Source organism: Lepidochelys olivacea (genome assembly GCF_965140295.1).
Source record: "Lepidochelys olivacea isolate rLepOli2 genome assembly, chromosome: 14".
Classification (NCBI taxonomy): domain Eukaryota; kingdom Metazoa; phylum Chordata; order Testudines; family Cheloniidae; genus Lepidochelys; species Lepidochelys olivacea.
The window spans coordinates 2,118,313-2,145,328 of record NC_140424.1 but is presented as its reverse complement, the minus strand read 5'-3'; the positions used below and the strand labels follow the sequence as shown (position 1 = coordinate 2,145,328).

General features: G+C 57.0%; 2 protein-coding genes across 5 annotated transcripts; one reads left to right on the top strand and one right to left on the bottom strand.

Annotated features, from left to right (window-relative positions):
• Nucleotides 1–4,810: 4,810 nt before the first annotated feature.
• On the bottom strand, nt 4,811–21,704 carry SLC26A11 (solute carrier family 26 member 11). 4 transcript variants are annotated; one of them, XM_084646521.1, is made up of 18 exons: nt 21,037–21,075; nt 19,410–19,690; nt 18,961–19,327; nt 17,876–18,068; nt 17,602–17,687; nt 16,298–16,377; nt 14,670–14,812; nt 13,893–14,068; nt 13,423–13,495; nt 12,784–12,834; nt 12,438–12,498; nt 11,923–11,978; nt 11,559–11,699; nt 10,471–10,598; nt 9,838–9,937; nt 9,105–9,238; nt 8,429–8,501; nt 4,811–7,764 (listed from the first exon to the last, which is right to left on the bottom strand). In XM_084646521.1, exons 3-18 carry the CDS (start codon nt 19,156–19,158, stop codon nt 7,670–7,672), a joined length of 1,788 nt encoding a protein of 595 aa, XP_084502647.1. In that variant the 5' UTR covers nt 19,159–19,327; nt 19,410–19,690; nt 21,037–21,075; the 3' UTR covers nt 4,811–7,669. The 4 variants fall into 4 exon arrangements, with proteins under 4 accessions (XP_084502647.1, XP_084502648.1, XP_084502646.1 ...); XM_084646522.1 differs by lacking the exons at nt 19,410–19,690; nt 21,037–21,075 and adding an exon at nt 21,690–21,704; XM_084646520.1 differs by lacking the exon at nt 19,410–19,690 and having other exon boundaries at nt 21,037–21,166.
• Nucleotides 21,113–26,999, top strand: SGSH (N-sulfoglucosamine sulfohydrolase). The gene is made up of 8 exons (XM_084646524.1): nt 21,113–21,250; nt 22,106–22,266; nt 22,640–22,745; nt 23,608–23,758; nt 24,211–24,367; nt 24,673–24,754; nt 24,945–25,148; nt 25,976–26,999. The coding sequence occupies exons 1-8, from the start codon at nt 21,172–21,174 to the stop codon at nt 26,533–26,535; spliced, it is 1,500 nt and encodes a 499-aa protein (XP_084502650.1). The 5' UTR covers nt 21,113–21,171; the 3' UTR covers nt 26,536–26,999.
• The last annotated feature ends 17 nt before the right edge of the window (nt 27,000–27,016 follow it).

Genomic DNA, 27,016 nt, shown 5'->3' with positions numbered 1-27,016 from the left:
CCCGCGCCGCGCCCCACCCCCCTGCCCCTGCCCGCGGGAAAGCGGCGGCCCAGCCACGCCCCCGCGAGGCGCATCACCCAGCCCCGCCCGCCGGGCAGGGGAGCCCCCGGGGTGCGCACAGCGCCCCCCCCCCAGCCGGGCCCGTCCCGCCCGTGCAGGGGGCGCGGGGATCCCCCCCCAGCCAGGCCCCGAGCGGGGTAGGCGGGTCCGTGCCCTCTGCAAAGCCCCGAGCCAGCGAGAGCCCCCCCGTCCCCCCCCGGCGGGCAGCGGGGCGTCGGGCTCCTGCACCCCCGCGCTGAGCTCGGCCGCCGAGCCCGGGCCGAGCCCCCCGGGGGCCGCGCCCCGCGCCCCGCGCCGGGGCCGCTGACCTGAGCTCCGCGCCGGCTGCCGCTGCCCGGGGACCCGGCAAAGTTTCTGTTTCTGCGAGTGCGCGTCGCCGGAGAGCCCCGAGTTTCGCTTTCCGAACGTCAGCGCGGGGCAGCCCCGGCCCGAGCGGCTCGGACCCGCTCCCCGCCCGCCGCAGGCTCCCCCGGGCGCTGCTGCAGCTGGGGTGGGGACAGGTCCCTTCGCCCCGCCGCGGCTCCCCCGGCCGAAGCCCGTGCGCTAACGGGGCGCGTCCCAGCCGGCTGGACACCCGGCGCCGAGCGGGACGGGCGGGGCTCCTGTCCTGGCGAGCCTGCCACGGTCCCGGGCAGCAAGGCAGCGGGGTGCCCAGGGCCCGGACACAGGAGCAGGCGCTGGGCTACCCGATGTCTGGTGTCTGAAGCGTCCAAGGCCCTGAGCCTGCTAGCACGGATGTGTGAGACACAGGGGGGGTGAGGGAAGAGCTTGTTCTGGACCAATTTCTGTCCACACAGAGCTCTTCTCCAGGCCTGGAAAAGGGGTTGGGAGTATGTCTACCCTTCAGTCGCTACAGTGGCGCAGCTGCCGCATTTCAGTGTAGACACTAGGGATGCCTAGGAGAGGGCATCTCCCCTCAGCACAGGCCAGGGGTTCGGGTACCCCTGGGGCGATATCAGCTCACCCAGGTATCTGCCTAGCGACATAAAAAGCACTAGCAAAGTCGGTACCAACTGAAATCTTATAGGGACAATGATTTGTGTATACTGCTCTCTATAGGGCACACTGAAATGTAGAAAGAAAAGGAGGACTTGTGGCACCTTAGAGACTAACCAATTTATTTGAGCATGAGCTTTCGTGAGCTACAGCTCATTTCATCGGATGTGAACAGTGGGGTGGGAATAGGTATTGTTTCATATTCTCTGTGTATATATAAAGCCTGCTGCAGTTTCCACGATATGCATCTGAGGAAGTGAGCTGTAGCTCACGAAAGCTTATGCTCTAATAAATTGGTTAGTCTCTAAGGTGCCACAAGTCCTCCTTTTCTTTTTGCGAATACAGACTAACACGGCTGCTACTCTGAAAACTGAAATGTAGGTACATTATTTATATTTCAGTTGATTTATTTTATAACTGGTAAAAATGAGAGTCGATCGTTTTTCACTAATAGTGCGCTGGGACACTTTTTTGTATTTTTAGGTCTGATTTTGTCAGCAAGCTGTTTCTAAGTGAGGTGAAAGCTGGGCGTACACAAGACAAATCAGACTCCGGAAAGGCGTACCGTAGTCTGGAAAGGTTGAGAGGCACTGACATAGATAATCCGCCTCCCCACTGGGCTTCACGCAGTTCGGATACGTCTCTCAGGGCAGGGCTACGCTTCAAATGCTGCGGGAGCACAAATGCGCCGGAGCAGCTGCACTGCTGTAGGGCTTCAGTGAAGACCCTCGTTAACCAACCTGCGTGAGAGGCGATAGCTAGGTCCGCAGAAGCAGCCGTCCTGTCAACAGAGCGCTGTCTACACTGGGGGTTAGGTCGGTACAACTGCATTGCTCAGAGGTGTGGACTTTTCACATCCCTGAGCGACAGAGCTATACCACTGTAAGTTTACAGGATAGAACTGGCCTCAGGGGTGTGGATTTACCCCTGAGAGAGAGAGCTATACCCATGTAAGTCCCTAGTGTAGACCAGGCCTTGGACTGTCACAGCCGCTGCAACAGGTTGTTTAGCATAAGTGGTTAGCAGATATTCTAAGGGACCATTCCATGTGAAATGACCCATTAACATCTCTGCAGTCATAGAACAGGCGGGGGCGGGGGCGGGGGGGGGAAGGGAACCTAAGGGGTTGCAGACTATTGTATTAAAGCTAAGCCATAAATCCAGTGTCTTCCCAGGTTTTGTGTGTGACCTTGGACCTCCCTGTGTCTCAGTTTCCCATCTGTAAACGGAGGGGTGGTGTGATAAGTGCATGAAAGACTGTGAAAAGCTTTGAGATCTTCGGCTGCATGAGGAGACTAAAGGTTTTGAATAGCTTCTTGGTCACGCCTTGGTCAGGCTGCACATCTGTGCTAGTTTGAGTAAAGCATCATTTGTGATGTAGATGTACTTACAGAGGTGTCTCCATATCTCCCAGGCCAGGCGGTGCCTTCTGGCATCCTACCCATCCCTGCTGCATAGCCCTGACCTTCCCCAGTGTCTAGCCTCGTTTGCCTGGGGGGAGGAGATAGCTGATTTCTTTCTCTTACCCCCTCCAAAGAGCTCAGGGCCCTTCTCTCTGTCTGGAATGCAGCTCATGTCAGCCTACGCCTGCTTGCTGATGGGCTCAGCAGCCCTGCAGGCACATCTAGTTTGCCATCTCTGGGAGTGGCAGACAACAATATACAACCAGGGGGCACGCTGTGGGGAATGGGTCTGAGACCCCCTTTCCCTGCTCTAGGTGTGTTAGTTTACGTTAGGTACAGTTGGGTGCATCTAACAGCCAGACACCCCCAAAAATCCTCTACCCTAGAAATATCCATAAAAACAACCCCCGCTGCTAGGGTGACCAGTTCACAAGTGTGAAAAATCGGGGCAGGGGAATAGGCGCCTATATAAGACAAAGCCCCAAATATCGGGACTGTTCCTGTACAATCGGGACTGTTCCTGTACAATCGGGACATCTGGTCACCCTACCCGCTGCAGGCAGATACAGCCCGTCCCATTCTGCCTCTGCAGCCCTTGGGGAACAGGGAAAGCTTCTGCTAAATCCTTCCTCGCTGGAGGGAGAAATGAAAGAAGCTCTCACCAGAGGGTGCCTCTGGGACTTACAACTCACTCTGCATCCGATGAAGTGAGCTGTAGCTCACGAAAGCTCATGCTCTAATAAATTGGTTAGTCTCTAAGGTGCCACAAGTCCTCCTTTTCTTTTTGTGATTACAGACTAACACGGCTGCTGCTCTGAAACTCTCTGCTTTCAGTTTCATTTCTCTGCTGCCTGCTCAGACGGTGCTGTATGCAGGGTTGTTGTGGGCATGTCGGTCCCAAGATATGAGAGGGACAAGGTGGGGGAGGTCATATCTTTTATGGCACCAACTCCTGTTGGTGAGAGAGAGAAGCGTTCCAGCCACACAAAGCTCTTCTCCAGGTTTGGGAAAGGTCCTTTGAGCATCACAGCAAATGCCGTGTTCCTCATCCAGTACACTAAACATCCCAATAACAACGGCAGGGGTGAAACCAGACAATCACAACACTCTCGAATGAGCTCAGATGGGAAAATGATAAAAGACAGGAGGGGGAACACTTTCCACAAAGCAATCACTCTATGTCTAACTTATCAGTCCTCATCCTCAAAGGAAACCTGCACGAGGACCACTCTTTCCCTCTGCAGGCTTCCCTCTGCAGGCTGGTATTATGCATATACCAACCCTTAGGCTCCTTAAGTGAGTCAGGGGACAGAGTAGAATTACCTATGGTTATATCTCTGGAAATAGTCCCCACAGTTAAGCTCTGGTTCTGGGGTTCAGGTCCCTCCCACCTGTCTGTACACCCCACTTCCTTGTACTTGAGTGCCCAGGCCCTCAACTTCTGGACACAGTGCACACAGATTTGCTGCCTCCAAGGAAGCAGAGTCCCCCAGTTCACTAGCTTTGCCTCCGCTCAACACTCTCCTTAGCACCCGGCATGTAGTTGATAAACACGTTTATCTGACAAAGTTTAAGACAGAGAGTCAAATAGAAGTAAGTCTAAGGATTGAAAACTCCTGGTTACAGATAAATGAAAAATCTAAAATGCAAGCTAGAGCCACTACTTATAACTGTGTTCCTTTCCTGTCTCATGAAGTAATTCTCACCCAATAGTCCGTCCATACAGCACTTGGCCAGTCGAGAGCTGGCATCCACGTTTCTTGAGACAGCCGCCCTGGCAGAGTGTCCCCTCTGTAATGGATGCCATCTGTGGCCTTCTGTATTCTCTTATACAGTTCCAGACCTTTTGTCTCTTCTCCTAACCTGGGACATTTTGTCACCGTTTGCACCAAGGTTCCCCCCTTTTGTGCTCTGTAAAGGGCCCGAGCCTGCCCCTTGTCTAGACTGTAAAAGCTCAGCTGGGCTGAGAGATGCCAGTTGTTCTCCCTCTTCACTGAGTTCGCTCTGAAAACCACCTCAGCCTAGGTGAGCAGTTTCCCCTCCAGCAGCTTTGGAACACAACATCCCATGTTCCATCACTCCTACAATATTTCCCATCCATACTTCCCCCACTAACCAGGACAACCAGCAAGTTCTTAGCTTTCAGCACAGACTGCACATGGCCCCCTTCACTGAACTCTCGCTCACAGGGGAGACATGCCACGTCCCTGGGTACAGACTTGTAACCGTGAACCCTCCATCTCTTGCCCCTATAGGGCTCCCCGGTCACAGGCAGGGCCTGGAGTTTAGTCATTCCTGCAAGTCCAAAAGAGAAACCATTTCTCCAATGAGTGGAAGAGCCACAGGCTGAGTCCTTGGGAATCGTACAGTTTTATTGTTCATGGTACAGAGCGTTCCCCTTGGAAACACAACCTTCCGTAAGGGAAGAGCAGAGCAGGTGCTCGTTCAGAAAGGTTTCATCTTCTATAAGCAGGCAGTGGGCCTGACTCCCCACTGCTGGGCACCTGGTCTTGTAATTTACACCTGATCCATGGCACAGCAAATGCAACTGCTGTTTTGAGTGGAGAATTCTGATTCAGTGGCATCACACACCTGCTTTGCACAAGTGCAAATGACACCACCTGGTGCCAGGTAGGGGGGAATCAGGTGAGTGTCCAGAGAAGGGTCAGTGTATAACAAAAGCTTTGAACTGCACAGCAGCAAAATAGTCCAGCTGCCCCCACTCCAGCCAAACTGGAGGCAGAGAGGTCAGTGCCCCCGAGACCATAGCCAAGGTTGGCACAGGAATAGATCTGCCCTGGGGCAACCATAGCTGGTACAGACCTCCTTGATGGATCCTGGAGTACAGCGCTAGACTTGTCCCTGCCTTAAAGGCTTTTTTTTTTAAATGGGGAGGAGAAGGGCATTGGGGGTGCGGGGTTCAGCTAAGAGAGAAGGAGGATTGTGCACCTAGCTAGGGTGTAACTGTTTTCATTGCATAATGTGTATTTCATGGGGTCAGCCGCACCCAATCAGGACCCCGGGGCAGGAGGAAACAAGTTCAGCTCTACAAAACTAAAGCCATCCCCTCCCCCATAGCTCCATTGTCCTTCAGAACTGAGTCAGGAGCACTTGGGCTGGCTGCACCCAAAAAATAAGCTGCTCCCACGTGAGTGGCCAGAAGGAAACAGCATGCACAGCAGATTGTGCAAACACATAACATTTCAACTGGGCTCCTCCGGCTTGTACGTGCCCAGAGGCTCTGCTGGACTCAGCTCATTCTGGACTGGGGAAGAACAATCAGTGACAGACTCTCCCCAATGCACCACAATTCACCCCCAGTGCATTGTGCAGAGCTTTGCCCCTCCACCTCCTTCCTTACACGGGGACTGGAATAGTTGACAATGGTGACATTTAAATTATCCTCACCTGACACCCGAGTTAACAGCCCCTCCCAGCTGAGCAGAGCAGTTCACCCCTCAGCGCTAGTGCTCCAGGCTCTTTGCAGATTCAGTTACCCTAATCTCACCTTGGTGAGGTTTCCCCCCGACTGCAGCAGCTGGAGACTTACTTTTCAAAGGAAATTAGACTCTGAAGCCTTGGATAGCAGCTTCAACGCCATGCTAGTGCAGCGTACCAGCTCAGCCCCAACGCTGGGGGGCTGAAGGCAGCAGCTTTATAGAAAAATCCTAAACCAAGAGGTCTAGGTTACAAATGAAATTCTCAAAACTCTCCTTCTCCCAGTGGCCTGAACAGGTATTACCCTGATTCCTAGAGCGGAGAGACATGTCCTTGGTCACGGAGGACAGCTACTGTCTCCTTGAAATGCCGCGTTAACGGGGAAAGGCTATAATTCAAAGGGGCGTTGGACATTGATATGAACAACAACAAGATGCAGGGTTGTAATAATAAACACTTAAAGCAGAATTTGGGAAGAGAACCTCCACCAGCCAACCTCCATCGGGAGTCAGGAGATTTCCAAAGGGGGGCAGACTATCCCACACCTTCCTCTGAAGCACCTGGTACTGGCCGCTGCTGGAGACGGGATACTCGTCGGGACAGACCCGGGGGCTGATCCAGCGTGCAATGCCTGTAGACTCTGGCATGTGCGGAGCTGTGTCTGGAAGCGGGTGGTGTGTGTGTGTGATATCAGGCAGGTGGGAGGATGAGCACTGTGGAGGGTGCAGTGCATGGGAGTGGGCAGCTTGTGTCCTATTGCTGGTGACAGCTAAAAGCCACCTGTGAACTGAGCATTCTGCGCCCTGGTGCCCCAAAGCACCTCCTCCAAAGCCCAGTTCTCCCACCCAGACGCTGCTGGGCTTCCTCCACGCCTTTGCAGACCATGTCACCCCCATAATTCCCTTTCTGGATTCCCTTGTCCATAATGTCACTCAAGTGCTAGAGCCCTCACTAAGCTCCCTAGATCAGCTCTGGCCAGAGAGCCCAGCCAGACTCGACAGGCATTGGGCCACAGCGGGGCTGCATCCGCTCATGCCAGGTCTCAATCTGGCGCAGCATCCATAATGCCCATACTCCCCGTGCAGCCTGCATAGACCATCGGGGGCTTGGCTGGATTCTTCACTGCCCATCCCTGCTCCAACTGTCCCCTGATCATGGTTAATCATAGAATATCAGGTTGGAAGGGACCTCAGGAGGTCATCTAGTCCAACCCCCTGCTCAAAGCAGGACCAGTCCCCAATTTTTGCCCCAGATCCCTAAATGGCCCCCTCAAGGATTGAACTCACAACCCAGGGTTTAGCAGGCCAATGCTCAAACCACTGAGCTAGCCCTCCCACTGTGTTCAGACGCCCTCCACCTCATCCTGCTGCCACCACCACCTTCCCGAAAAGCCAGGGCGATTCAGTGGAAACCTAAACCATGGAGGCCACAAGGGGCCCTAGAAGGCAATGTCCCCTTCCCCTGGGGGGGCAGTGCTATCCCCAGGAAACACTAAGCTTCCCACCACCAGCTAGCAACCGGCTCCTACAATGTCAGATGGCTCAGTGCTCCCTGGGACACAGCAATGGAGAAACAAGCCCAGAGGGCTTTTCATCCCCTCACCAGATAGCATTGCCAGTGAGAGTGTCCCCCTCTCCACAGCTGTATTGCCTTAAAGTGCACTAGGAACTACACAGGGCAGTGGAGACGGGGTGGCACATGTCCATTCTCCAGAGCATCCAGGAGGTGCCAGTCTGAGGCAAGGAGGGCAAAAGGGCAGAGGTTGCCAATCCTCACTGGATGAGCCCTGACGCTGGCAGCATGTTCTCGCTGGCGCTGTGAAGTAGGACTCGGCTCCTGCCATCCAGTTCTGCTCCATGGCCCTTCTCTGCAGGAGAGGCAGGGGTGGCATGGGTGGGGAAGGAGAGAGGAAGGCAAAAAACAGGGGACATTTAAAGCAAAGGCCTAGGCTCCACCGAGATGCCATGACAGACTCAGGGGCATTTAACTTTCCAAAGCCTGAATTCCAGCTCGGAAGAAAGAGAAGGAGTCTCTCTTAGGGCAAAAAGAAAAGGAGGACTTGCGGCACCTTAGAGACTAACAAATTTATTTGAGCATAAGCTTTCGTGAGCTACAGCTCACTTCATCGGATGTATTGAGTGGAAAATACAGTGGAGAGATTTATACACACAGAGAACATGCAACAATGGGTGTTACCATCACTCTCGTTACAGTGTGTATGGTAACACCCTGCTGCTACTCTGAAACCTCTCTTAGGGCAGTCAGGCCCCTCCCCCCCCAGCTCCCCCTCCCTCCTCCCCCACACACACACTTCTGGGGGTCTCCAGATCTACCTAACCCCATAAGCGCTTCCTCTGATAACCACCAGAGGGATTCAATTCAACCATCTCCCCAGAACCCCGGGCAGCAGCAGCTCCTAGTCTGAACACTTGGGGCATTTCTCTGGAGGTTACCACTTGTTGCTGGTCCCATGCCAGAGGCATATTAGCCTTTCCCAGCCCTACAGAGAGCAGGGCCTTGGCCTCACTTACCCGCCTCCTCCAGGCTGGGGAAATGTTGGAATCCCTCCAGATCTGCAGACAGCAAGACTTGGAGAACATGGCCCTGAGGAGAGGGGACAGGATGAGTGCGGTTGTGACATTCCAGCTTCCATCGTTCACAGAGACAGCAAAGACTTCCAGATGTGTATCCTGGGAGGCTCAGGAAGGGAGGCTGGGCCGAGTTGACCCCAAGAGCTCAGTCCCTAGGTAGGAGCAGCACAGATGACAGCTGCAGCCCCTCCCCACGGCTTGATCCATATGAGTGAACCCCAGATTCTGTAGCCACTGTAGGAGCAGCCTCCCCCTTCTTGAGTGGGCAGGTGCAGCCCATGAGGACAGCAGGTCTCAAGACGCCATGCTCCATCTTGACCTGAGCAGCCAGGCCACAATGCATGCTGGACCATGATTTTGCATCTGAGCTGATGGGCACTGATATCAGCTGCGTTAGTCGCACGTTAGGTACAAGCTTCAGGTTCTTGGTAAATTGCAAGTGCAGCCCCAAGTTCTCGAGCTTCCTCTGGGGAAGGAAATTTGACTGAGCTAGTCTGGTGACCAGCCCACTGGAGAATATGGCAGCAGCCTTGGTTTTGGAAGCAGCTGCATGACAAGTGCCCATGTCCCTGGTCCGAATTGACAGCCAGTGCCCACCCCTACTTTCCAGACACACCTGCAAGCCAAAGAAGGTCAGGGTGAGGCCCCTTTTCCGGAACTCCTGCAGCAGGTCTGCCAATCCCATCACCACGGTATAATCCATGCTGCTGACGTGGGTGCAGTCCAGGATGACACAGCGTGGCGGAGACACTGAGGGCAAGAACACCATGTGGTCACCTCACTGGCATTTCCAGCAGAACATTCACCAGCCACCTGGGCAGGAAACTTAAAGCAGGAATTGATCTTTCTGAGCCTGGCAGTTTGGAGCGTTGGCACGAGTTTCGCCAAGCCTCTGTTGATCCTGCCCCACCCAGCCAGCCATTTACACTGGGCGGATGCTGAAGGCCACACAAGCCTGAGAGAGAGTGAAGGATAAAGCCTTGATAGCTGCATCAACGGGTCCTGCCCAGGCAGGGTGAATCCCAGTCCAATTCCAACTCAGGCTTTCCCCAAGATCTCTTCCCTACAAGCCGCAGGGAGAGGGCTCTCAGGGGCCAGCTGGCTGATCACAGGAGGTTCAGAATCAGCTTCATGGGCATTTGCCTGAGCAGCTGATCTGAATTTGGGGTTGTATTTATCCAGGAGCTCCAAGGCTGACAAAGGCCCCCCTGCGGAGCAGCCATTCTGGCCTCCTTCATATTCAGAGGCTCAGCAGTGAGACCAGCGCTGTCCACAAGCTACAGCATTGAAACGAGGATGCGTTTGGCTTGTACCAGATGGGCTGATAGTCAGGGTAGACTGCACCGTACCTGCCAGAGCCCATCTGTGCATGGCATCTCGGAGGGACTCAACAGCGGGGAAATGCAGACCACTCGCAGGCTGCATGAGAAGCACCCCCTGCTCTGATAGCTGCAGGAGAACCAAGAGGGGAAAGATGAGAGGTGGCTGCGCTGGGTAATGTAACATGCTCCAAATTCTCAGCCCAGAGCCAGTGTCCCCCTCACAGTGGAGGCGGGTGCGTAGGTAACACAGCCAGCCATTGTCCCTCACACTGAAGGGGCGTGTGATGGAGCCTTCACCCCATCTCTCACCACACACCCATGACTCCCCCAACCGCACACAGACAGGCTGGTGTGTGTGTACACACTGGAAATGGAGGGGATCAAACACCATCAGTGCTAAGAAATGCTGCCCACACCATTCTCAGCTGCCTGCATTAACCATTTCTTTGCGTCTCTTGGACTGTCTCTCTGCACCACAGCTGGGGCAGATGAGGGCCATGGGGGTGTTAAGTAGGGATGGGGCAGGATCGGAAGAAGAGGAAGCCACACGATGCACCCAGCTATTGCTCCAGGTAGATGCCTATGGCAATAGTGACATCCTCCCACATCTCAGGGAACCCCACTGAAGCTGAACCCCACACAAGGAGGTCTGAGCCGCACCTTGATCCGAGGCCTGGCAATGGTGTAGAGCAGGAGAACGCCGGAGACCAGCATGCCGGCCATGATGCCATACTGAACCTCCCAGAAGCAGAGCAGGAACGTCACACACAGCGGCACAAGGTCCAGCCCTGAGAGTGAGACCCCAGTCATTGCCTCGTCCCATCCGTTCACCCTCCCACACGGCAGCTGTGCCGCGAAGCCCCCAGCGTCAGCCAGCAGCCTGTGGAGCCAGGGGAAGGGGAATGGACGAGGGAACAGACGCCCGTTTGCATCTGTAGAGGGGGAGCGGAGATGCCTTTGCGCGTGGCACATCACAGGCCGGAGGCTGCCGGTGGCGGGAGAGGGTTCAGATTGGGGTGCAGGAAGTCAGGGTTCAGTGCTAACACAACATCCAAACATCTTGGGGCTCCCTGTGTGCTTCAATCCCAACATCTGGCCAAGCACCACATGAGGGCTACCAGAGATGTGGGGAGGGGAGGGGATACTTAAAGCCCTCATCTCAAGAAGGGCAGAGTCTGGAGCTGGGTCAGTGAGCGGGAGAACACCCGGCCAGAATCCCCAGGCTGGGACACGGGATGTTTTACAGCAGTCTGGAAACATGACGTGCTGCCTTGGCGCTGAATATTATCACCTAAACTGCCCCCTCTTGGTCCAGGGCACCCCACAGGCATCTGTCTTTCTGTACACCAGGGCACAGAGCGCTCAGAGGCGGGAGGGAACTACGCTACATTCAGGTGTGGAGCACACACAATCAAATGGCCCTCTCAGATCCCTGCGTAACGGGCACAGGTCCAGCAGAGTCTTGCCTGAGAAAAAGAGCTCTGTGTAGCTTGGAAGCTTGTCTTTCTCCCCCACAGAAGTTGGTCCAATGACAGATATTACCGTCCTCATGGATATTTTAACCAGGTGGGGTTATACCAAATCCCACCCTTTTCCGAGCATCGCCAGTAACGGCCTGCAAGTGGCGCTGTATCCCTTTGAACTTCCCCCTATAGTGAAACCATGCAAAGAGCAGGAATTCGCCCTCTGCGGGGATGAGACGGAGCCCCAGGCAGGTGTGCAAAGCAGGTTGCTCGTGGTGCCCGTACGTTTAACCCGCCACAGTGTCCTGAAGATCCTGGCGTCAAACATAGGAGCCACGGCACAAATGATGACAGCAGCCAGAGCCGCTTTGGGAATGTAATAGAAGAGCGAGGTCAGGTAGGCCAGAGAGAGCAGGACCAGGGTCCCTGGGGAGACACAAGGCAGATGGTGAAACACAGCCACCCGACCCCAAGCCACGGCAGGGCAGGGACACCCCAGCCTTCCTCCCCGTACACACACACTCAGCCCAGCCTCACACGGGCGAGGAGAACAGGATGTAAAACCCTGGGGAAGGACGAGCCCAGAGGTGGCCCTTGGAATGGCAGGGGAAGCAGCAATGGAGTCCCTGGGTGAAGGCGGGGCACCTACCTGTTATCAGCCCCCCTGCTGGGGTGCACACGCCCGTCTGTGCATTCACCGCTGTCCTGGAACACAAACCAAACGCACCGTTACAGGCCGTGCGAAGGCCAGCTCCTTCCAGCTCCCCAGTGCGATGGGGGAGCTGCTGGATGGACTCAGTGTCATAAGAGGGAGGCCTGGGGACCGGCCCCACTCTGAGCTCCTGTCTGTCCGGAGACTAGCCCCTCCCCAGGGCATGCAGTACACTGGGGAAGGCCCTTGCCCCCCACCCTAATACATCATCCAGGTAGGAACAAAAGCAAACCCTGAGGGTCCAGGCAGGGGGCATGAGGGGCAGGAGTGAGGGCAAAGCTACAGCACACATGGCCCACTGACATGGGGCAAAGGGAAAAGGGCCCCTCTCCACTGGCTGGGATCCAAACCCAGGCCCTGACTGGGTTCACCCAGCCCCTTATCAAGGATCCCCCGTGCCCTGACAAGGCTGGCCTGCCGAACTGGCTGCCAGCCTCAGTGGTGCTACTCACCGCCCAAAGCTGCCGGTGACGGGGTAGGAGGAGACGAAGGAGCCCAGGAGGTTGGTGAGGCCTGTTGTGGGGGGAGAGACGGGATGTTGTGAACTGTGCAGTCAGGAGGGGAGTCCAGATGCTGCCTGGGTTGGGGGGCAGAGTGGGCCCTCCATCCCATCAGTTCCAGCTCAGTGAGGGGCAGCCACCACCAAGGCCCCTTCCAATTAGCAGACAAGGGTCCACAGCAGGTTCAGTCCTGAGACTGGACTCCCAACCCTGCCCCAGCCAGGCTGGAGAGAGGGTCCCCCCCCAACCCCTTACACCATGTCCTGGCAATCCCCCGCCCCCCTGGCTGAGCTCTTACCCATCGCCAACAGCTCCTGATTGGGGTCGATTCTGTAATTGTTCTGCGAGGCTGAAAGAAGGAGGTGGTGACTAGGCAGAACTCCCTACCCCTTTATCCCAGAGCTTCCTGCGAACCTGGTGCCAGCACCCGGGGGGGGGGGGGGCGGGGACAGCAGGGTGCATGGAGGGGCGAGTCAGCCTTTGCGGGGGAATGACGTCTGTCACAGGCTCCACGGGACCCCTGAGAAGTGGCTCATTTCACCACCTTCACCCTGCAGGTCACATTCCCCTCACCTGGAGGGCAGTAACAGGCCTTACCAACACTGAGCTCTTGCCTTGGGGCATGGGGAACCTCCCTACCGCATTCTGGTACCTAGGAGCTGCCTCACCAGGGCAATAAACTACAGGGGGAAATGCCCAGCTGTGGGGGAATGTTCCATGTGATCCCCCCTCCCCATCCACTGACCCTACACTCCAAGGGACAGCCCCCAAGCACCTCCTTCCTGCACCCCCAGCGCTTTTCTTTGACATGTGGAAGGTCCCACCCCAGGGGCCTTCCCCACTGCTGCCCGGTGGCAGCTGACTCCAGACCCTTCCCCATGTGAGGGCCGAAGGCTGTGGGAGCCCGAAACACAGCACGGCAGACCCGACACCATACCAAAGGCCTTGGCAATAGCGACAGTCTCCATCAGGCCCATGAGAGGCACCACAGCCAGTCCAGCTCCCAGGTCCTGGGGAGGGGATGGAAGAGGCCAGCATGAATATCATGGCAGAGAGCGCTGCAGACGCAGGAGATGGTGCCCTCTGCACTGTCCCCCCATCTCTGAGGGCAGCAGGAAGTGCGAGTCTCAAGAGGAAATCTCCCATGATGCAGCTCAGCCGAGCGAGGGTAGACAGGACCCCTCGCTCCACTAGCCCTGTGCACATACGTGCTGGAGGGCAGGTCACCCCAAGGCTCCATGCATCCAGCCCTGTCTGCTCCCCAACTGGAGGGAAAGGGGCAAAGGGGAGAACCCCCAATTCCCATTGGAATCCCACCTCTCTCGAGCTTGCTCAGCCATTTAAAGGTACGGTACAGAATTAGAGCACCAACCTGGCATGATCCCATCCGCTCCCACCACCACTCACCTGCACCATCTCGCTGAAGGACACAGTGCTGTTGGCTTCGGCCTTGGAGAAAGGCGGCAGCTGGAAGGGAGGGAGCCCCTGGGGCGTCGCCCCAGTGAGGGTGAATGGCTGGGAGCCCATCCCCTGGAAGGAGTAGGCGACCAGGCCAGCAAACAGGACCACAAGTGCATTGCGAGCTACATCAGAGAGGAAATTACCCAGGTGAAAGCATCGCTCCAAGCCCAGTGGGGATGGGCATAGTGGAGGGACATGGACTGGGGACTCTTTCCAGCCCAGGCGGACGCCTGCTGTCCATAAGAGCAGGGGCAGCAGCAGAACGAACCTCCCACCAGCAGGCCTCAGCCCTGCCCTGGAGAGACCCACTGTGCAAGGGGCGTTCAGTCTCCACTCAGTCCTGGCCCTTTCTGTGGGGGCTGCCCACAAGGGGCCAGGCGCTGCCGGTCAGGACAGTGGTTTGGACCGCTGCCTCTCCGGGGGACAGACCCATCTCACACAAGGGCCCCTGAGCAGCCGTCCTACTGGAACAACTTGTGGGCCCTGCCAGCATGGGCCAGATTTGGGCCTAGTGGGGAACGGCCCCCCTGCCCATCACATCCCCCCACAGCCAGCCTGGGCCAGAGCACTCTCCCAGCAGGCATTTGCTGCAGGTACACAACGTGCTGTTTCTTCCTCTTCCTCGTTTCTCCTCATCACCCTGTGACCCTGGCACAAGTCCGGGACCTTACGGTGCTGCCATGGGGAAGAGCAAGTCAGAGCTGGGCAGGGCAGTCAACTAACCTGTTGCTGTGGCCCAGATGATAAGACGACTGATCCTGACGGACAACAGCTCCACCCGATGGACCCTGGGGATGTGGCCTTTCATCGCCCTGAGCCCCACAAGCACTGCCAGGCAGACCAGCCCCAAGAGAGCATCCCCAACCCTGCAAACAGACCAAATCCGGGACATGTTGCAACATACTGCAATCACTACTGAAAAGGTTTTCTCTCGTGGGAAGGGCCCAGCCCAGGCCAGGCCAGGCTCCAGTTCTGAGTGAGGAGACTCGTCTCTGCCACAATCAGATCAGTTCTCAGGGAACAGGGAGAAGGACCCAGGTCAGAAACCGGACAGGAATCAGTGGAGCAGGATCCACTTCCAACCGGAACTGGCCAGGGACAACCATTCCCCATTTCAGCCCCTCACCGCCACTGCTGCAAAGGGCATGTACTCTGCCCTCACTGCCCAAAATGGATCAAGGATAGACAGGGCTGTGCCGGGGTGTGGAGTCACAGGGCAAACCTTGTGTGATGGGGCATTCACCCCACATGAGCCCTGGAAGGTTAACGGAAGCAAGAGAGGCCAGTTAGCCATCGGCTGCACCTGGAGGGGAGCTAGGCCCCAAGGAGGCTTAATCGGGGATGAAGCTCACATGGGCAGAAACAAATGGGGCTGCTCTACAGCCAGGGAGGGGGGCTGCAGTGAGGAAGCCTGCAGCCCTGCTCCCTGATCCTAGGGGAAGGAAGCAGCCCAGGGAAGGGGCAGTGAGGGCTGAGAGAACAGACCTGAGCTGCTGGGTCAAGGGTCCCCAGATTGGAACCCGGTGCAGAGGGGAGGCCTGGGTTCCTGTACAAAGCACTGTGGGAGTGATGCAGTCAGCACAGAGGATAGTGAGAGACCCTGGTGAGACCCTGGCTGGTGGTCTGGCTGGTGAGCTAACCAACAAAGGAGAGGCACTGTGGCTCCTGACTAGCAAGGTGGGGACTGCAGACCGAGTGAATGGGTCAAGGTGCTGGCCGACTGCAGGATGGGGCGCAGACAGTGGTGAGCTAATTCCCCAGATGAGCCATGAGGGGGCGCTGCTGAGCAGCGAGTAGCATCTGCCCCTTACACCCAGTAATTTCCTCCCCCCAGGGGCAGCCAACAGAGGCAGGGCAAGGTGGGGCACAGAGACAACTGAGCTCGCAAGCTTGGGCTGCCTGGGCAATGTGAGGCACAGACCGTCCCAGGGCTGGCTTGAACTGGGAGCCATGCAAGTACCTGCTTGGTGCTGGCAACTCGCTGACGGGCTCAGTGCCCTGCTCTACCGATGGGACTGGGCGGGGAGACAATTCATAGCTCCATTTTCCGCTCCATCCTCCCCCACCCCGGCAACGGGAGAGGCCATGAACTGTCAGGCTGACCCCATGCATCCTCACGCTCCAAACCAATCCAACATGATGGAGGGCATGGAGTGTAGCTTCATGCTGGCACAGGGCACTGGGCAGAGTCTGCTTGTGCCCAGTGTGACCTGACAGAGGACGCAGCAGGCAGCTGCACCTTATACTCACGGTGCCTTTCCCAGCCCTGCGTTCCCCCCACCTCCACACCAGCCACGCCAGGATGCTGGTGGAAGGAACGATCAAGGAAGAGCACAGAGATGTCTGCTGACCTGGTCTCCCCGATTCTTTGGAAGGTGTGATACACCTGCAGGAAGAACTGTCGTGGAATGTTGTGCAGCCCCAGGATGTTCTGTGCAAACAAACAAAGGCCCCATGAAAGACCAGCATAGCCCCAGCTCCCAAATGCACCTGACAGGTATCCCCAATGACAGACCAAAGCCGCATGGGATTGGACCCCTCCCTTCCCCTCCCCATGGCGCTGGCCCATGCAGTGTCTTTTGTGTCTGCTACCTGGAAGCTTTCATCAGGGACCAGACCACGTAGCTGTGTGCAAACCTCTGGCCAAGGAATTTTCTCCAGATCCTTCCTCCACCCCTAGGAAACTTTGGCGGCTCAGTGGGGAGACAGGTCCCATTCTCCCAGATGTCTGGTGCTGAGGCAGCCCCTGCCCCATGGAGACAGAGTCCTGCTTCCCATGCAAGCAGACAGGCTCTCCCAAACGTGGTATTCAAACTGGGATGCTTTCCTTGACCCACGACTGTCCAGCTGCCTCCTCTCGAGTTCTCACATGTCACCAGAGGCTGACAGTGAATGTGGCTAAAAGAACTCAGAGGTTCCTCCCAGAAAGAGCACTTGATAAAACCATAAGAGATTAGCTGATGATTTCTGTTGTTTGGCGCCTTGCAAAGCATATGCTGACCCACATCCCATTCTGATTACAGTCAACCACAAAGGAAATGTGGCAATACCTAAAATCACCACAAGGAATGAAGAGGATTGGCCAAGCCGTGGACCAGTCAAACCTCACAGCCAATCCCAGCCCCCCACATCCCTCCCCGTAGAGAAAAATCACCCACCACAGCGGTCAGAGGATACTGATTGTCTCCGCAGCACCCCCATAACCCCCGCATCACCCGAGAGGAGGACAGTGTATTGACAAAGGAAGCAAACAAAGCTTAGTCCACACAGCGTAATGACCAGGTCCCCCAGCCAATGGGCAGAACATCACCTCCACTTGCCCTAGCACTGAGCACAATCTCAGCTCCGGGAGGGAGGGAGGGAGGGAACGAGGAACCCACTATGGGTCACTAGCATGGCAGTGCAGGGCACTCACCCCATCACACCAACCTTGCAAAATCCTTCTAGTGCGCTTATCTGGCGCAACCCTGTTTGCTTGTTTGTTTGAGGGGCCAGTGAAGTATCCTTCATGTTTCCACTGATATCACGGCGCCAAGCTAAACAGAATGTGCAGCTGGGCCAGTGAATTTTTATGACAATTTTGCAAGGCTGCATTAGGCCACTGGGCAAGTTAAACTAAAGAAATAGAGAAGCCACAGGGAGGAGAAGGTCCTACCTTGACCTGGTTGAAGCTAATGGTGACCGAAGCGGCCGAGGTAAACCCTTTAATGACGGGGCAGGAAACGAAGTCCAGTAGGAAACCTGCAAAGGATGGAAATTGCTATAAGGAAGCTGCTCTCCTAGGTACAGACTGCAGCATGCACACACATGCAGAGTGCAAGGCTTTACAAATCAGAGCTGGACAACAGCAGACATTTCTTGTGGGGACAAGTGGCTAGAATGAGAAGCGTCATACAAAAACAAGGCCTAACATGGCCGCAGCATCTCACCAAGGTGCAGGAGACCCATGGCTAGCTGGATACAGCCTGACAGGAAGGTCAGCAGGATGGCATAGGCAGGGTCATGGAACGCATAGGAAGAGACCAGCAGCGACATAATGGCCGTTGGACCCAGCGTCACATCTTTTGAGGTCCCCAGAAGGCAGTAGACAAAGCAGCCCATGAAGGAGGAATAGAGACCGTACTGCACAGGAACAAACAGAGCCTTCAGCGCCAGAATCACAGTGACCTGGGAACCTGCTCTGACCATGCCAGGACCGGGGCATTCTGAAAGGATGGCTGTGATTGGTTAGCAAAGGGTCTGGCCAGGGAAGTATCCCAGGGGAATGTATTGGGCAATCTTTGGAAGAAATGTCTGTCACGTGTTCGTCACCCCGATATCTGTACCACACACTTTCTGAAAGAGGAACGTGGCCAGTCCCAGGAGGCTGCCTGCCTTCAGCCCCCCAGTGTGCCCTGCCACTCACCTTGCCACGTGTTACTGCCTCGCTAACACCCACCCAGCCCCCCTGCTGTTACAATCTTCAGCATTCTGCCAGGATATGTAAGCACCTCCCTCCACTGTAATCGCCCTCACTGTGAACAGTGCCCCCTTTATAATGCTCAAAACTCTGCATTTTTGCAGTGGCTACCATTAAAACATTGAGGTTTACTGTGTGGCAGTATTTACAATATCCTCTGTGCTGTGACGGGGAGACTCCTCCAGTACCACAGGACATTTAGCTACTGCAGCTGGGGAACATCCAGCCTGTAGTGGCGTTGGGGGCAGGTGCTATAAAGAGGACACTGTAGACTTACTCGCACATGGAATGAGTGAGTTCTAAGCTTGGCTGTATGTATGGCCAGGTGAGGAGCCTGCATTGATCAGATCAGCACACGCCTATGCCAGGGACAGCCCAAGGGATGTACTTCTCAGTGTCCGCAGCACTGAGGCATTGGGGTCCCTTTGTGAAAAGAGGAGGGGAAACAATACGTGTTGGTTGCCTCGAGATGACTCTGCAAAGGAACTTGCAACAGCTGCTTCCACCCCCCCCCCCCCCGGCACAACCCTCCAGCTCTAGAATCAATCAACCCACCTGAACTGGCAGGCCGGCCACCTCGGCATAGGCCAGTGCTTGCGGCACGACAGTCAGGCCCACGGTCACGCCAGCGATGAGATCGAGCTGCAGCCACTGCAGAGAATACTGGGGCAGCCACCTGAGGACAGGGAGCCTCCTCTGCACTGTGCAGTAGGAGCAGCATCGCTCGGGGGCCTCTCGGTCCCGCTCTGCCATAGCAGCTTTCTTGGGAATTCAGACCAGTGTGTACCACGCTCCAGGCTCAGCTGGGTCTGTCAGGGCGCCACTAGAATCCCCTGCAACGATCTCAGGGGACATGGTGACCGGGAGAAGACAGTCTCCTCAGCAGCACTGTTCAGTGGAGTTCTCTGGTTCGCCAACATACCTGCATGGGAAGGAGGGTCAGAGACTCGGCCTAGGCCGGGCAGGGATGCACGGGGCACTGTCTGTCCATTTATAGCACCCACCGATGGACTCCTCTCCTTCCAGGCTCCTATTAAGGCCCAGACTGAGGGACGCCTCCACCTCCTCCATTCAGCTGCTGAGGTCTCCTAAGGCAGAGCCTTGGCCCTGGGGGCAAGTGCAGAGAACTTGCTGGGTGGAGTTTTTCTGCCCCCCATGGACTCTAGCTCCCTCTCCTGGAACATTTTCCCAGAGGGACACTGGCGAGCTGCACTCCAGGGCAGGGAGTGGGTCCCAAGGAGCCGGCCTGGGCAGAGTGCTGCTCAACGGGTTTCTCTCTCTCTCTCTTTGGCAAAGAGAAGGAAATAGAGAGTTTTTACATGAGGCTGCAAAGAAAGAAGGAGCCTCCGCCCCGTTCCCAGAAATGCCCAGCACATGGGTCTGGGCAGTAAGTCGCCCAGCAGGGCCTAGTTTGCTCTGATTATTTTAGAAAGCCAAGGGCCGAGAACAGAGGAAGAACAGTCAGTGCTAGCTGGATCCGCGGCAGGGACAGGCTGCATACACCTCTCCACCTGCGCAAGGTGACAAAGACCCACGCTGAGGGACACAACAAACCTCATTTCACACAGGAATATCAACAAAGATACATTAGAATTGGAAAAGGTACAGAGAAGGGCAACAAAAATGAATCCGATTTCATGCATCCGATGAAGTGAGTTGTAGCTCACGAAAGCTTATGGTCAAATAAATTGGTTAGTCTCTAAGGTGCCATAAGTCCTCCTTTTCTTTTTTTAAAAATGATCGGGGGTCTGGAACAGCTTCCATAGGAGGAGCGATCAAAAAGACTGGAAGTGTACAGCTGAGAAAAGAGGTGACTCAGGGGGGATATGATAGAGGTCTATAAAATCATGTACATTATGATGTAGAAAGCGAATAGGGAAGTGTTATTTACTCCTTCACATAACACAAGAACCAGGGGTCACCTGATGAAATACATAGGCAGCAGGTTTAAAACAAAAGGAAGCACTGCTTCACACCACACACCGTCACCCAGTGGGACTTTTGCCAGGGGATGTGATGAAGGCCAAAAGTACAACTGGGTTAAAAAAATGAGGTAAGTTCCCGGAGGACAGGTCCATCAATAGCTATGAGCCAAGACAGTCAGGGACGCAACCCCATTCTCTGGGTGTCCCTCAGCCTCTGACTGCCAGAGGCTGGGACTGGACCCCAGGGGACTGAGGGATCCCTGGATGATTGTTCTGTTCGCTCCCCCTGAAGCACGGGGCAGGGGCCAGTGTGGGAGACAGGACCCTGGGCTAGACGGACCATGGGTCCAACCCCGTGTCCTTCTGAGAGCCCGAGCAGGGCGAGGCGCCTGCCCGCAGCACCGGAACAATGTGTACCGCGAGGGGAGGCTAAGAGCCATTGATCCGCACGGTCAAACCCTGGCTCTCATGGAACCACGTCGAGCCAGGGGGTGCGGCGGCAGCACCCCAAGGTCTCTGGGCTCCCGGCCGGAGCTGCTGGACAGGGGCTGCTCTGCGGTACGCAACGCCCGGGGTGGGGGGCACCCCGCGGGGTCGGAGGGCAGGAGAGGAGGCGCCCGGGGGGCCTGGAGAGCTCTGGCTGCCCCGGCCCCCGAGGGTCGCCCCGCACGTCCCGCCCCGGCCCCGGCCCCGGCCCCGCACTCACCCGCCCCAGCCGCCGCCGCCGCCGGGCGCCCGGACCCCGGCCCGGCTCCTGTGACGCGCCGGGGCGGAGCCGGCGTGGGGCGGTCTCCCCGGCTAGCGGCCGGGCCGGCGGGAGGGGCCCGGGCTGCAGGTCGCCATGGGCCTGCGCTGGGCGCTGCTGCTGCTCGCCCTGGCGCTGGGCCGGGGCCGGGGCCGCCACGTGCTGCTCATCGTGGGTGAGTGCGGCCCGGGGGGCGCGGGGAGCGGGGCCAGCCCCCGGACCGGGCACCCTGGCCCCTGGGGAGCGGGGTCAGCCCCATGACCGGACCCCCTGGCCCCTGGGGAGCGGGGCCAGCCCCCGGACCGGACCCCCTGGCCCCTGGGGAACGGGTCAGCCCCCGGACCGGACCCCCTGGCCCCTGGGGAACGGGTCAGCCCCCAGACCGGACACCCTGGCCCCTTTGGGAGCAGGGCCACCACCAGGCCGGGCCCACTGGCGTCCAGGCCCTAGGGATGGCTCCTGGACTGGGCACGGGCACCTGGCACCCAGACCCTGAGAACAGCAACCAGCCCCTAAACCAGACTCCCCTGGCACCTGGACACAGGCAGCCAGACCATGGGGAGCCCCCTAGAGAAGCTCCTAGTGGCCATGAAATCATTAGCGGTGACTCTCACCCATGGGAGCAGCTGCAAGGAGGGGATTCCGGAGTCACTGCTCTGACTAACTGCAGGGTCCCCGCTGGCTGCAGCCCCTGGCTGCAGACAGGAACTGCCTGAGCAGCGGGAGCGGAGTGCAGTGAGGGGCTCTGCGCCTGGTTCCCTACAACTGGACGCTGCAGGGCCCATGGCAGGATTTGAACTCAGGCTCGCAGAACAGACGCATGAGCATCAGCCCCGTGAGCTAGAGGACAGTCTCCCCGCTGGCACCTGTAGCAGACTCATTAACCTCTCCTGTGGACCAGCCGCGGGGACAAATACCCCCCCCTTCTAGTGCCTGTTACAGAGCCCCTGGGGCATCAGAGCCCCTACAGTTGGGCCTCCCCACATGGTCCCTGAGCTCACAGCCTGTCCTGCTTCTCCCTGGGCCACAGCGGACGATGGCGGCTTTGAGAGCGGCGTGTACAATAACTCCGCCATCAACACCCCCAACCTGGACGCCTTGGCCAGGCGCAGCCTCATCTTCCGGAACGCCTTCACCTCCGTCAGCAGCTGCTCCCCCAGCAGGGCCAGCATCCTGACCGGCTTACCCCAGGTAGGGCCTTCCCGAGCCGCTGGCTCTGCTGCCTCAGGCACTTGCTGGGCCCCTCCTAGCGCTCAGGAGAGGCCACTGGCCATCCGCATTTGTAAGGCGTCCAGCAGCTTAGCTCAGCTGGTCCGTCCCTAGGCCCATCAAGGATCGTTCCCTATACTCCCTGCTCTGGGGCTTTGTCCATGGCTTAAGCGATGGGTCTTCCCCCACTTTCCCTTGATGGCCTATTGCCCAGTCCCCATGTCTGGTGCCTCCATGGTAGCATGCGCTCTGCCCGTGGCACCTGAAGACGGACGTGGTCTGGCTCTGCAGGGCGGCCGGTGCAGGGACGTGCGTTTCTGGCCAATTTGTCTCATTGTTGGTCTCTGTTTTGCAGCACCAAAATGGGATGTATGGGCTGCACCAGGACGTGCACCATTTCAACTCTTTTGACAAGGTGCAGAGTCTTCCCCTGCTGCTCAGCCAGGCACATATCCGGACAGGTAAACAGCCAGGGTGCTGGGAAGAGAGGGGAGGGGAAGCGTGTGTAAAGCCATTCCCCTTCCCTTCCCACACTGATCTCACTGAACCCCTCTCTTGTGAGAGCTGGGCAGTTAACCGTGTGCCAAGATACTGCCCCACGACACAGGTTTCGTTAAGAGACACGCACACACGCTATTTAAATCAAAGGGATTGACATCACTGATTTAGTCATGATTTAAATCAGCAAGCAGGAAACCTCGATTTAAATCACAATTTTAACCTTGCTTTGCCTTTGTCCTCCTCTCATTTTCCTAAAGAAAGGTTGATTTTCATTGGTTGGTAACCATTCAAACGTCAATTTGCAGCTAACTGTGCAGCCTTTGTGCTACGTTTGGTGCTTCGTTTTGCTAACCAGAAGGATGCAAACATGAATTGCTAAATATTACTTTTTAAATTTAATTTACATTATTTTAATAGACAATAAGTTTAGGCCTTAACATAGATTGTCAATATCAATTTAATTTTAAATAGGTCTGTTTTTTAAATCAAACCTGGATTTAATTTAAATTTTAAAAATCCAATTTTAATTTAAAAATTTCTCTTTTTTTTTATTCGTCAATTTTTAAGGACCCTGCTCCCACCCCCCAGTTGGGGCACTGACTCTGCATTTCTGCCCAGACTAGTCACTTTCACTTCTGTATCAGGCATCTATAGGCCAGGTTTGGTTGTGCAAGCCAGTGTTTCCCTGCTGCCCCAAGCATCAGAGCAGGGCAGTTCCTAACCATGCCCCGGGGGAGCATTGAAAGACCGAAGCAGCATCCTCTGTTCTAACTGCCTGCTCACATGCTTGCTCCTGACCTGCTGGGGCTCTTTCTTCTGCAGGGATAATTGGGAAGAAGCATGTTGGGCCAGAGACGGTGTATCCCTTTGATTTCGCATACACTGAGGAGAACGGCTCTGTGCTGCAGGTGGGCAGAAACATCACCCGGATCAAACTGCTTGTCCGGAAATTCCTGCAGAGCCAGGATAAGAGGTGAGGCCCTGCACACCCCGCCGCAGGATTCTCTCTGGGACTGAGCAACCTTGCCTCCTAGCACCCTCATCCTGATGCACAGAGTATCCCCGTGCCTGAGTTACAGGGAGATGTAGCCGTCAGCACCTTCCATCGGGTTACCAGCTCACCTGGGGGACCCTCAGAGGCTCTATGGGAACCAGCTTTGCAGCTCTGAAGGCTTGTCTTCAAGTCCCAATTCATCTCAAGTGAAATGAGCTGACGTTTCTCTGTGCAGGTAGCCCCAGGCTTTGGTTGGAGCCCATTGTTTGCCGTGAGCTAGTGGCAGGTCAGGATGGTGGGCCAGGGCTAGGGTTAGGATTGGGGTCTGTGGGAGGCATCAGGCCATGCTTGAGCAACCCTTTCCTGCTCAGCCCGGGCTGTCAGCCTCTCCCGAGCGCTGCAGTCACAAGCTCTTCTCTCGGGATTTCCAGGCCGTTCTTCCTGTACATCGCCTTCCATGATCCCCATCGCTGCGGCCACTCCCAGCCCCAGTACGGGGCCTTCTGTGAGAAGTTTGGCAATGGCGAGAGCGGCATGGGCTGGATCCCCGACTGGAAGCCCCAGTCGTACAGCCCAGAGCACGTGCAGGTAGGACAGGTCTGTTGGGAACCAGTTCCCCACGCTCCAGGCCAGAGCTGGGCAGCAGAGCGGGGAAGAAGGCTCCTGCAAGCAAAGCTGTGGGGTGTCTCGGGGTGACCCTGGCCCTTCCACCCTGCAAGGAGTTCCGGGGGGTGAGTGGGGTTAGGAGGGGAGCAGCCCTGAGCACAGAGATGGAGCCACAGTCACTGGCAGGGGCTCTGTCCTCAGTTCAGCTCTGACGCCTCCTGTCTCCCACCCCCACGGCTCTTGGAGCCTCCAGCGCTGAGCAGTTGCTGCTTTTCCTCCCCCCGCAGCTCCCGTACTTCGTTCCAGACACTCCAGCCGCTCGCGCTGACCTGGCCGCCCAGTACACAACAATCGGGCGCATGGACCAAGGCAAGTACCAGCTGGGGTCAGGCAGCAGGACGTGGGGGCCTGAGCCCCCAGCGCAGGGTCTTGCTGGGTGCGGGGAGAAAATCCATCCTCAGCTGGGGTGGGGGGCTGGGATGGAGGCAGCCCTCCTGCTGGGTGAACGTTCAGGTGCCCCCCAGCAGCCGCACAGCTCTGCTCTTCTCTCTGCACGCAGGGATCGGGCTGGTCCTGGAGGAGCTGCGCAGCACCGGCTTGCACAACTCCACGCTGGTGATTTACACCTCCGACAACGGCATCCCCTTCCCCAGCGGCAGGACCAACCTGTATTGGTCAGGCACTGCGGAGCCCATGCTGGTCTCCTCCCCCGAACACACTGAGCGCTGGGGGCAGGTCAGCCAGGCTTATGCCAGCCTGTTGGGTAAGAGCGGTCACTTTCCCTCTGGGGCTTAGGCCGAGGCAGGGGTCATTAGGGGAGTTGGGTTGGGGCCCCCCCATAAAGTGCTGAGTAGAGCGATGCCAAATCATGGGTTGTCATCCCCCCGCCTATGCTCACACCACGGGCATGGCTGGGGGTGAAGCCCTGGCTCCTCAGCCCAAAAGACGACTCTCTCCCCGCTGGATGGATTTGCTTGTCTTTCCCAAAGAGAGAGAGCCGTGTAATCCCCAGTCCACAGGAACGAGTCTGGTGCCGGAAAGAGGAGGGCGGAGTTTGAGAGCATGAAGGTGCCCCGCCCCCAGGGAGAGGGGACTGTGGGATAGGTGGGTGACCCCATGGATGTACAGGGCCGGCCCCAGCTCCAGAGGGCTCACAAGCCAACAGGGGACAACGGCTCAGGGCTGCAGCAAGGTGGGCGGATCAGTGCAGGAGGGATGCCTGGAGGAAGTGGGTGTGAAGGAGAAAAGGGCGTTGGGGCAGGAAGCAGGAGGCTGTTCCCCCACAAGAGGAGCCGAGCAAAAGAGTGAGGGTGGGAGTGGAAAGAGACGAAAGGGGCAGTGAGAGAGGCCCAGGAGCCCTGTCCTCCAGCGGCTCATGCCGGTGACTGACTCTCCCTGGTGGCTCCACCAGAATGGCAGGGAGCCCCCCTTACTCCCGCAGGCCCCAGCTGCAATTCCTTCCATCCTCGGCCTCCATCCTCCCACTGGGTTCTGCCCCCTCTGGTCTCGGGGACTGAGTCTCCTTTCAGTGGTTGTTCTGCCCCACTCCACTTGCCAGTTGTGGACGTTGCCCACTTTTCCCCTCTCCAGATCTCACGCCCACCATCTTGGACTGGTTCGCCATCCCCTATCCCAGCTACAGCATCTTTGGCACCAAGACAGTCCAGCTCACCGGGAAATCGCTCCTGCCAGCCCTGCTGTCAGAGCCGCCCTGGGTCACGGCCTTCAGCAGCCAGAGCCACCACGAGGTCACCATGTACTACCCCATGCGGGCTATCCAGCACCAGCAGTTCCGCCTGATCCATAACCTCAACTTCCGGATGCCTTTCCCTATCGACCAGGACTTCTATCTCTCGGCAACCTTCCAGGATCTGCTCAACCGGACCAGAGCCAGGCAGCCGACCCACTGGACCAAGACCCTACACCGGTACTATTACAGGGAGCGCTGGGAGCTGTTTGACCGGAGCAGCGATCCCACCGAGAGCCGGAATCTGGCCTCCGACTCCCGGTACGCCGGGGTCTTGGAGCTGCTCAAAGCCGATCTGTTGAAGTGGCAGTGGGACACTAACGACCCTTGGGTGTGTGCCCCAGATGGCGTCTTAGAAGAAAAACTGAGCCCCCAGTGCCAGCCACTTTACAATGAACTGTGAGTCACCACCTCACCTTGCTGGAGTCTGCATTCCTTACGCCAGCCCAGCCCCAGGTCCTGCTTGGCCCTCGGCTCCTCCCCAGAGCCTGATGCAGCCCCAGAACCCCCAGGGAACAGCTAGCTCGTCTGCCAGATGAGACATCAAGTGCCTAAACATGCAGCCCCCCGGCTCCAGGGTCCGCAGCGCGACCCCACAGCCACTCCAGAGCTCCCTTCGCCCTCCATCTAGCACGGGGCGGGGCAGCAACCAGAGATGGGCTGGTCCCACCCCCCATTCACAGAACTGGCGTGTGCTGTGTGTGTCAAAACAGCATCTGCCCCTGAAGCTCAAACGGACATTTTCCTCCTCCAGTGCGGAGTCTTTGCACCCGGCAACAGGCAGCGCTGGACTGCAGCCAACCAGAAAGCTGTCAAATACATGGTCTCAATAAAGTCGCCGGGAGAACGCCCTCGGCTTACGCACAAGCTAAGCTCTGTGCCGA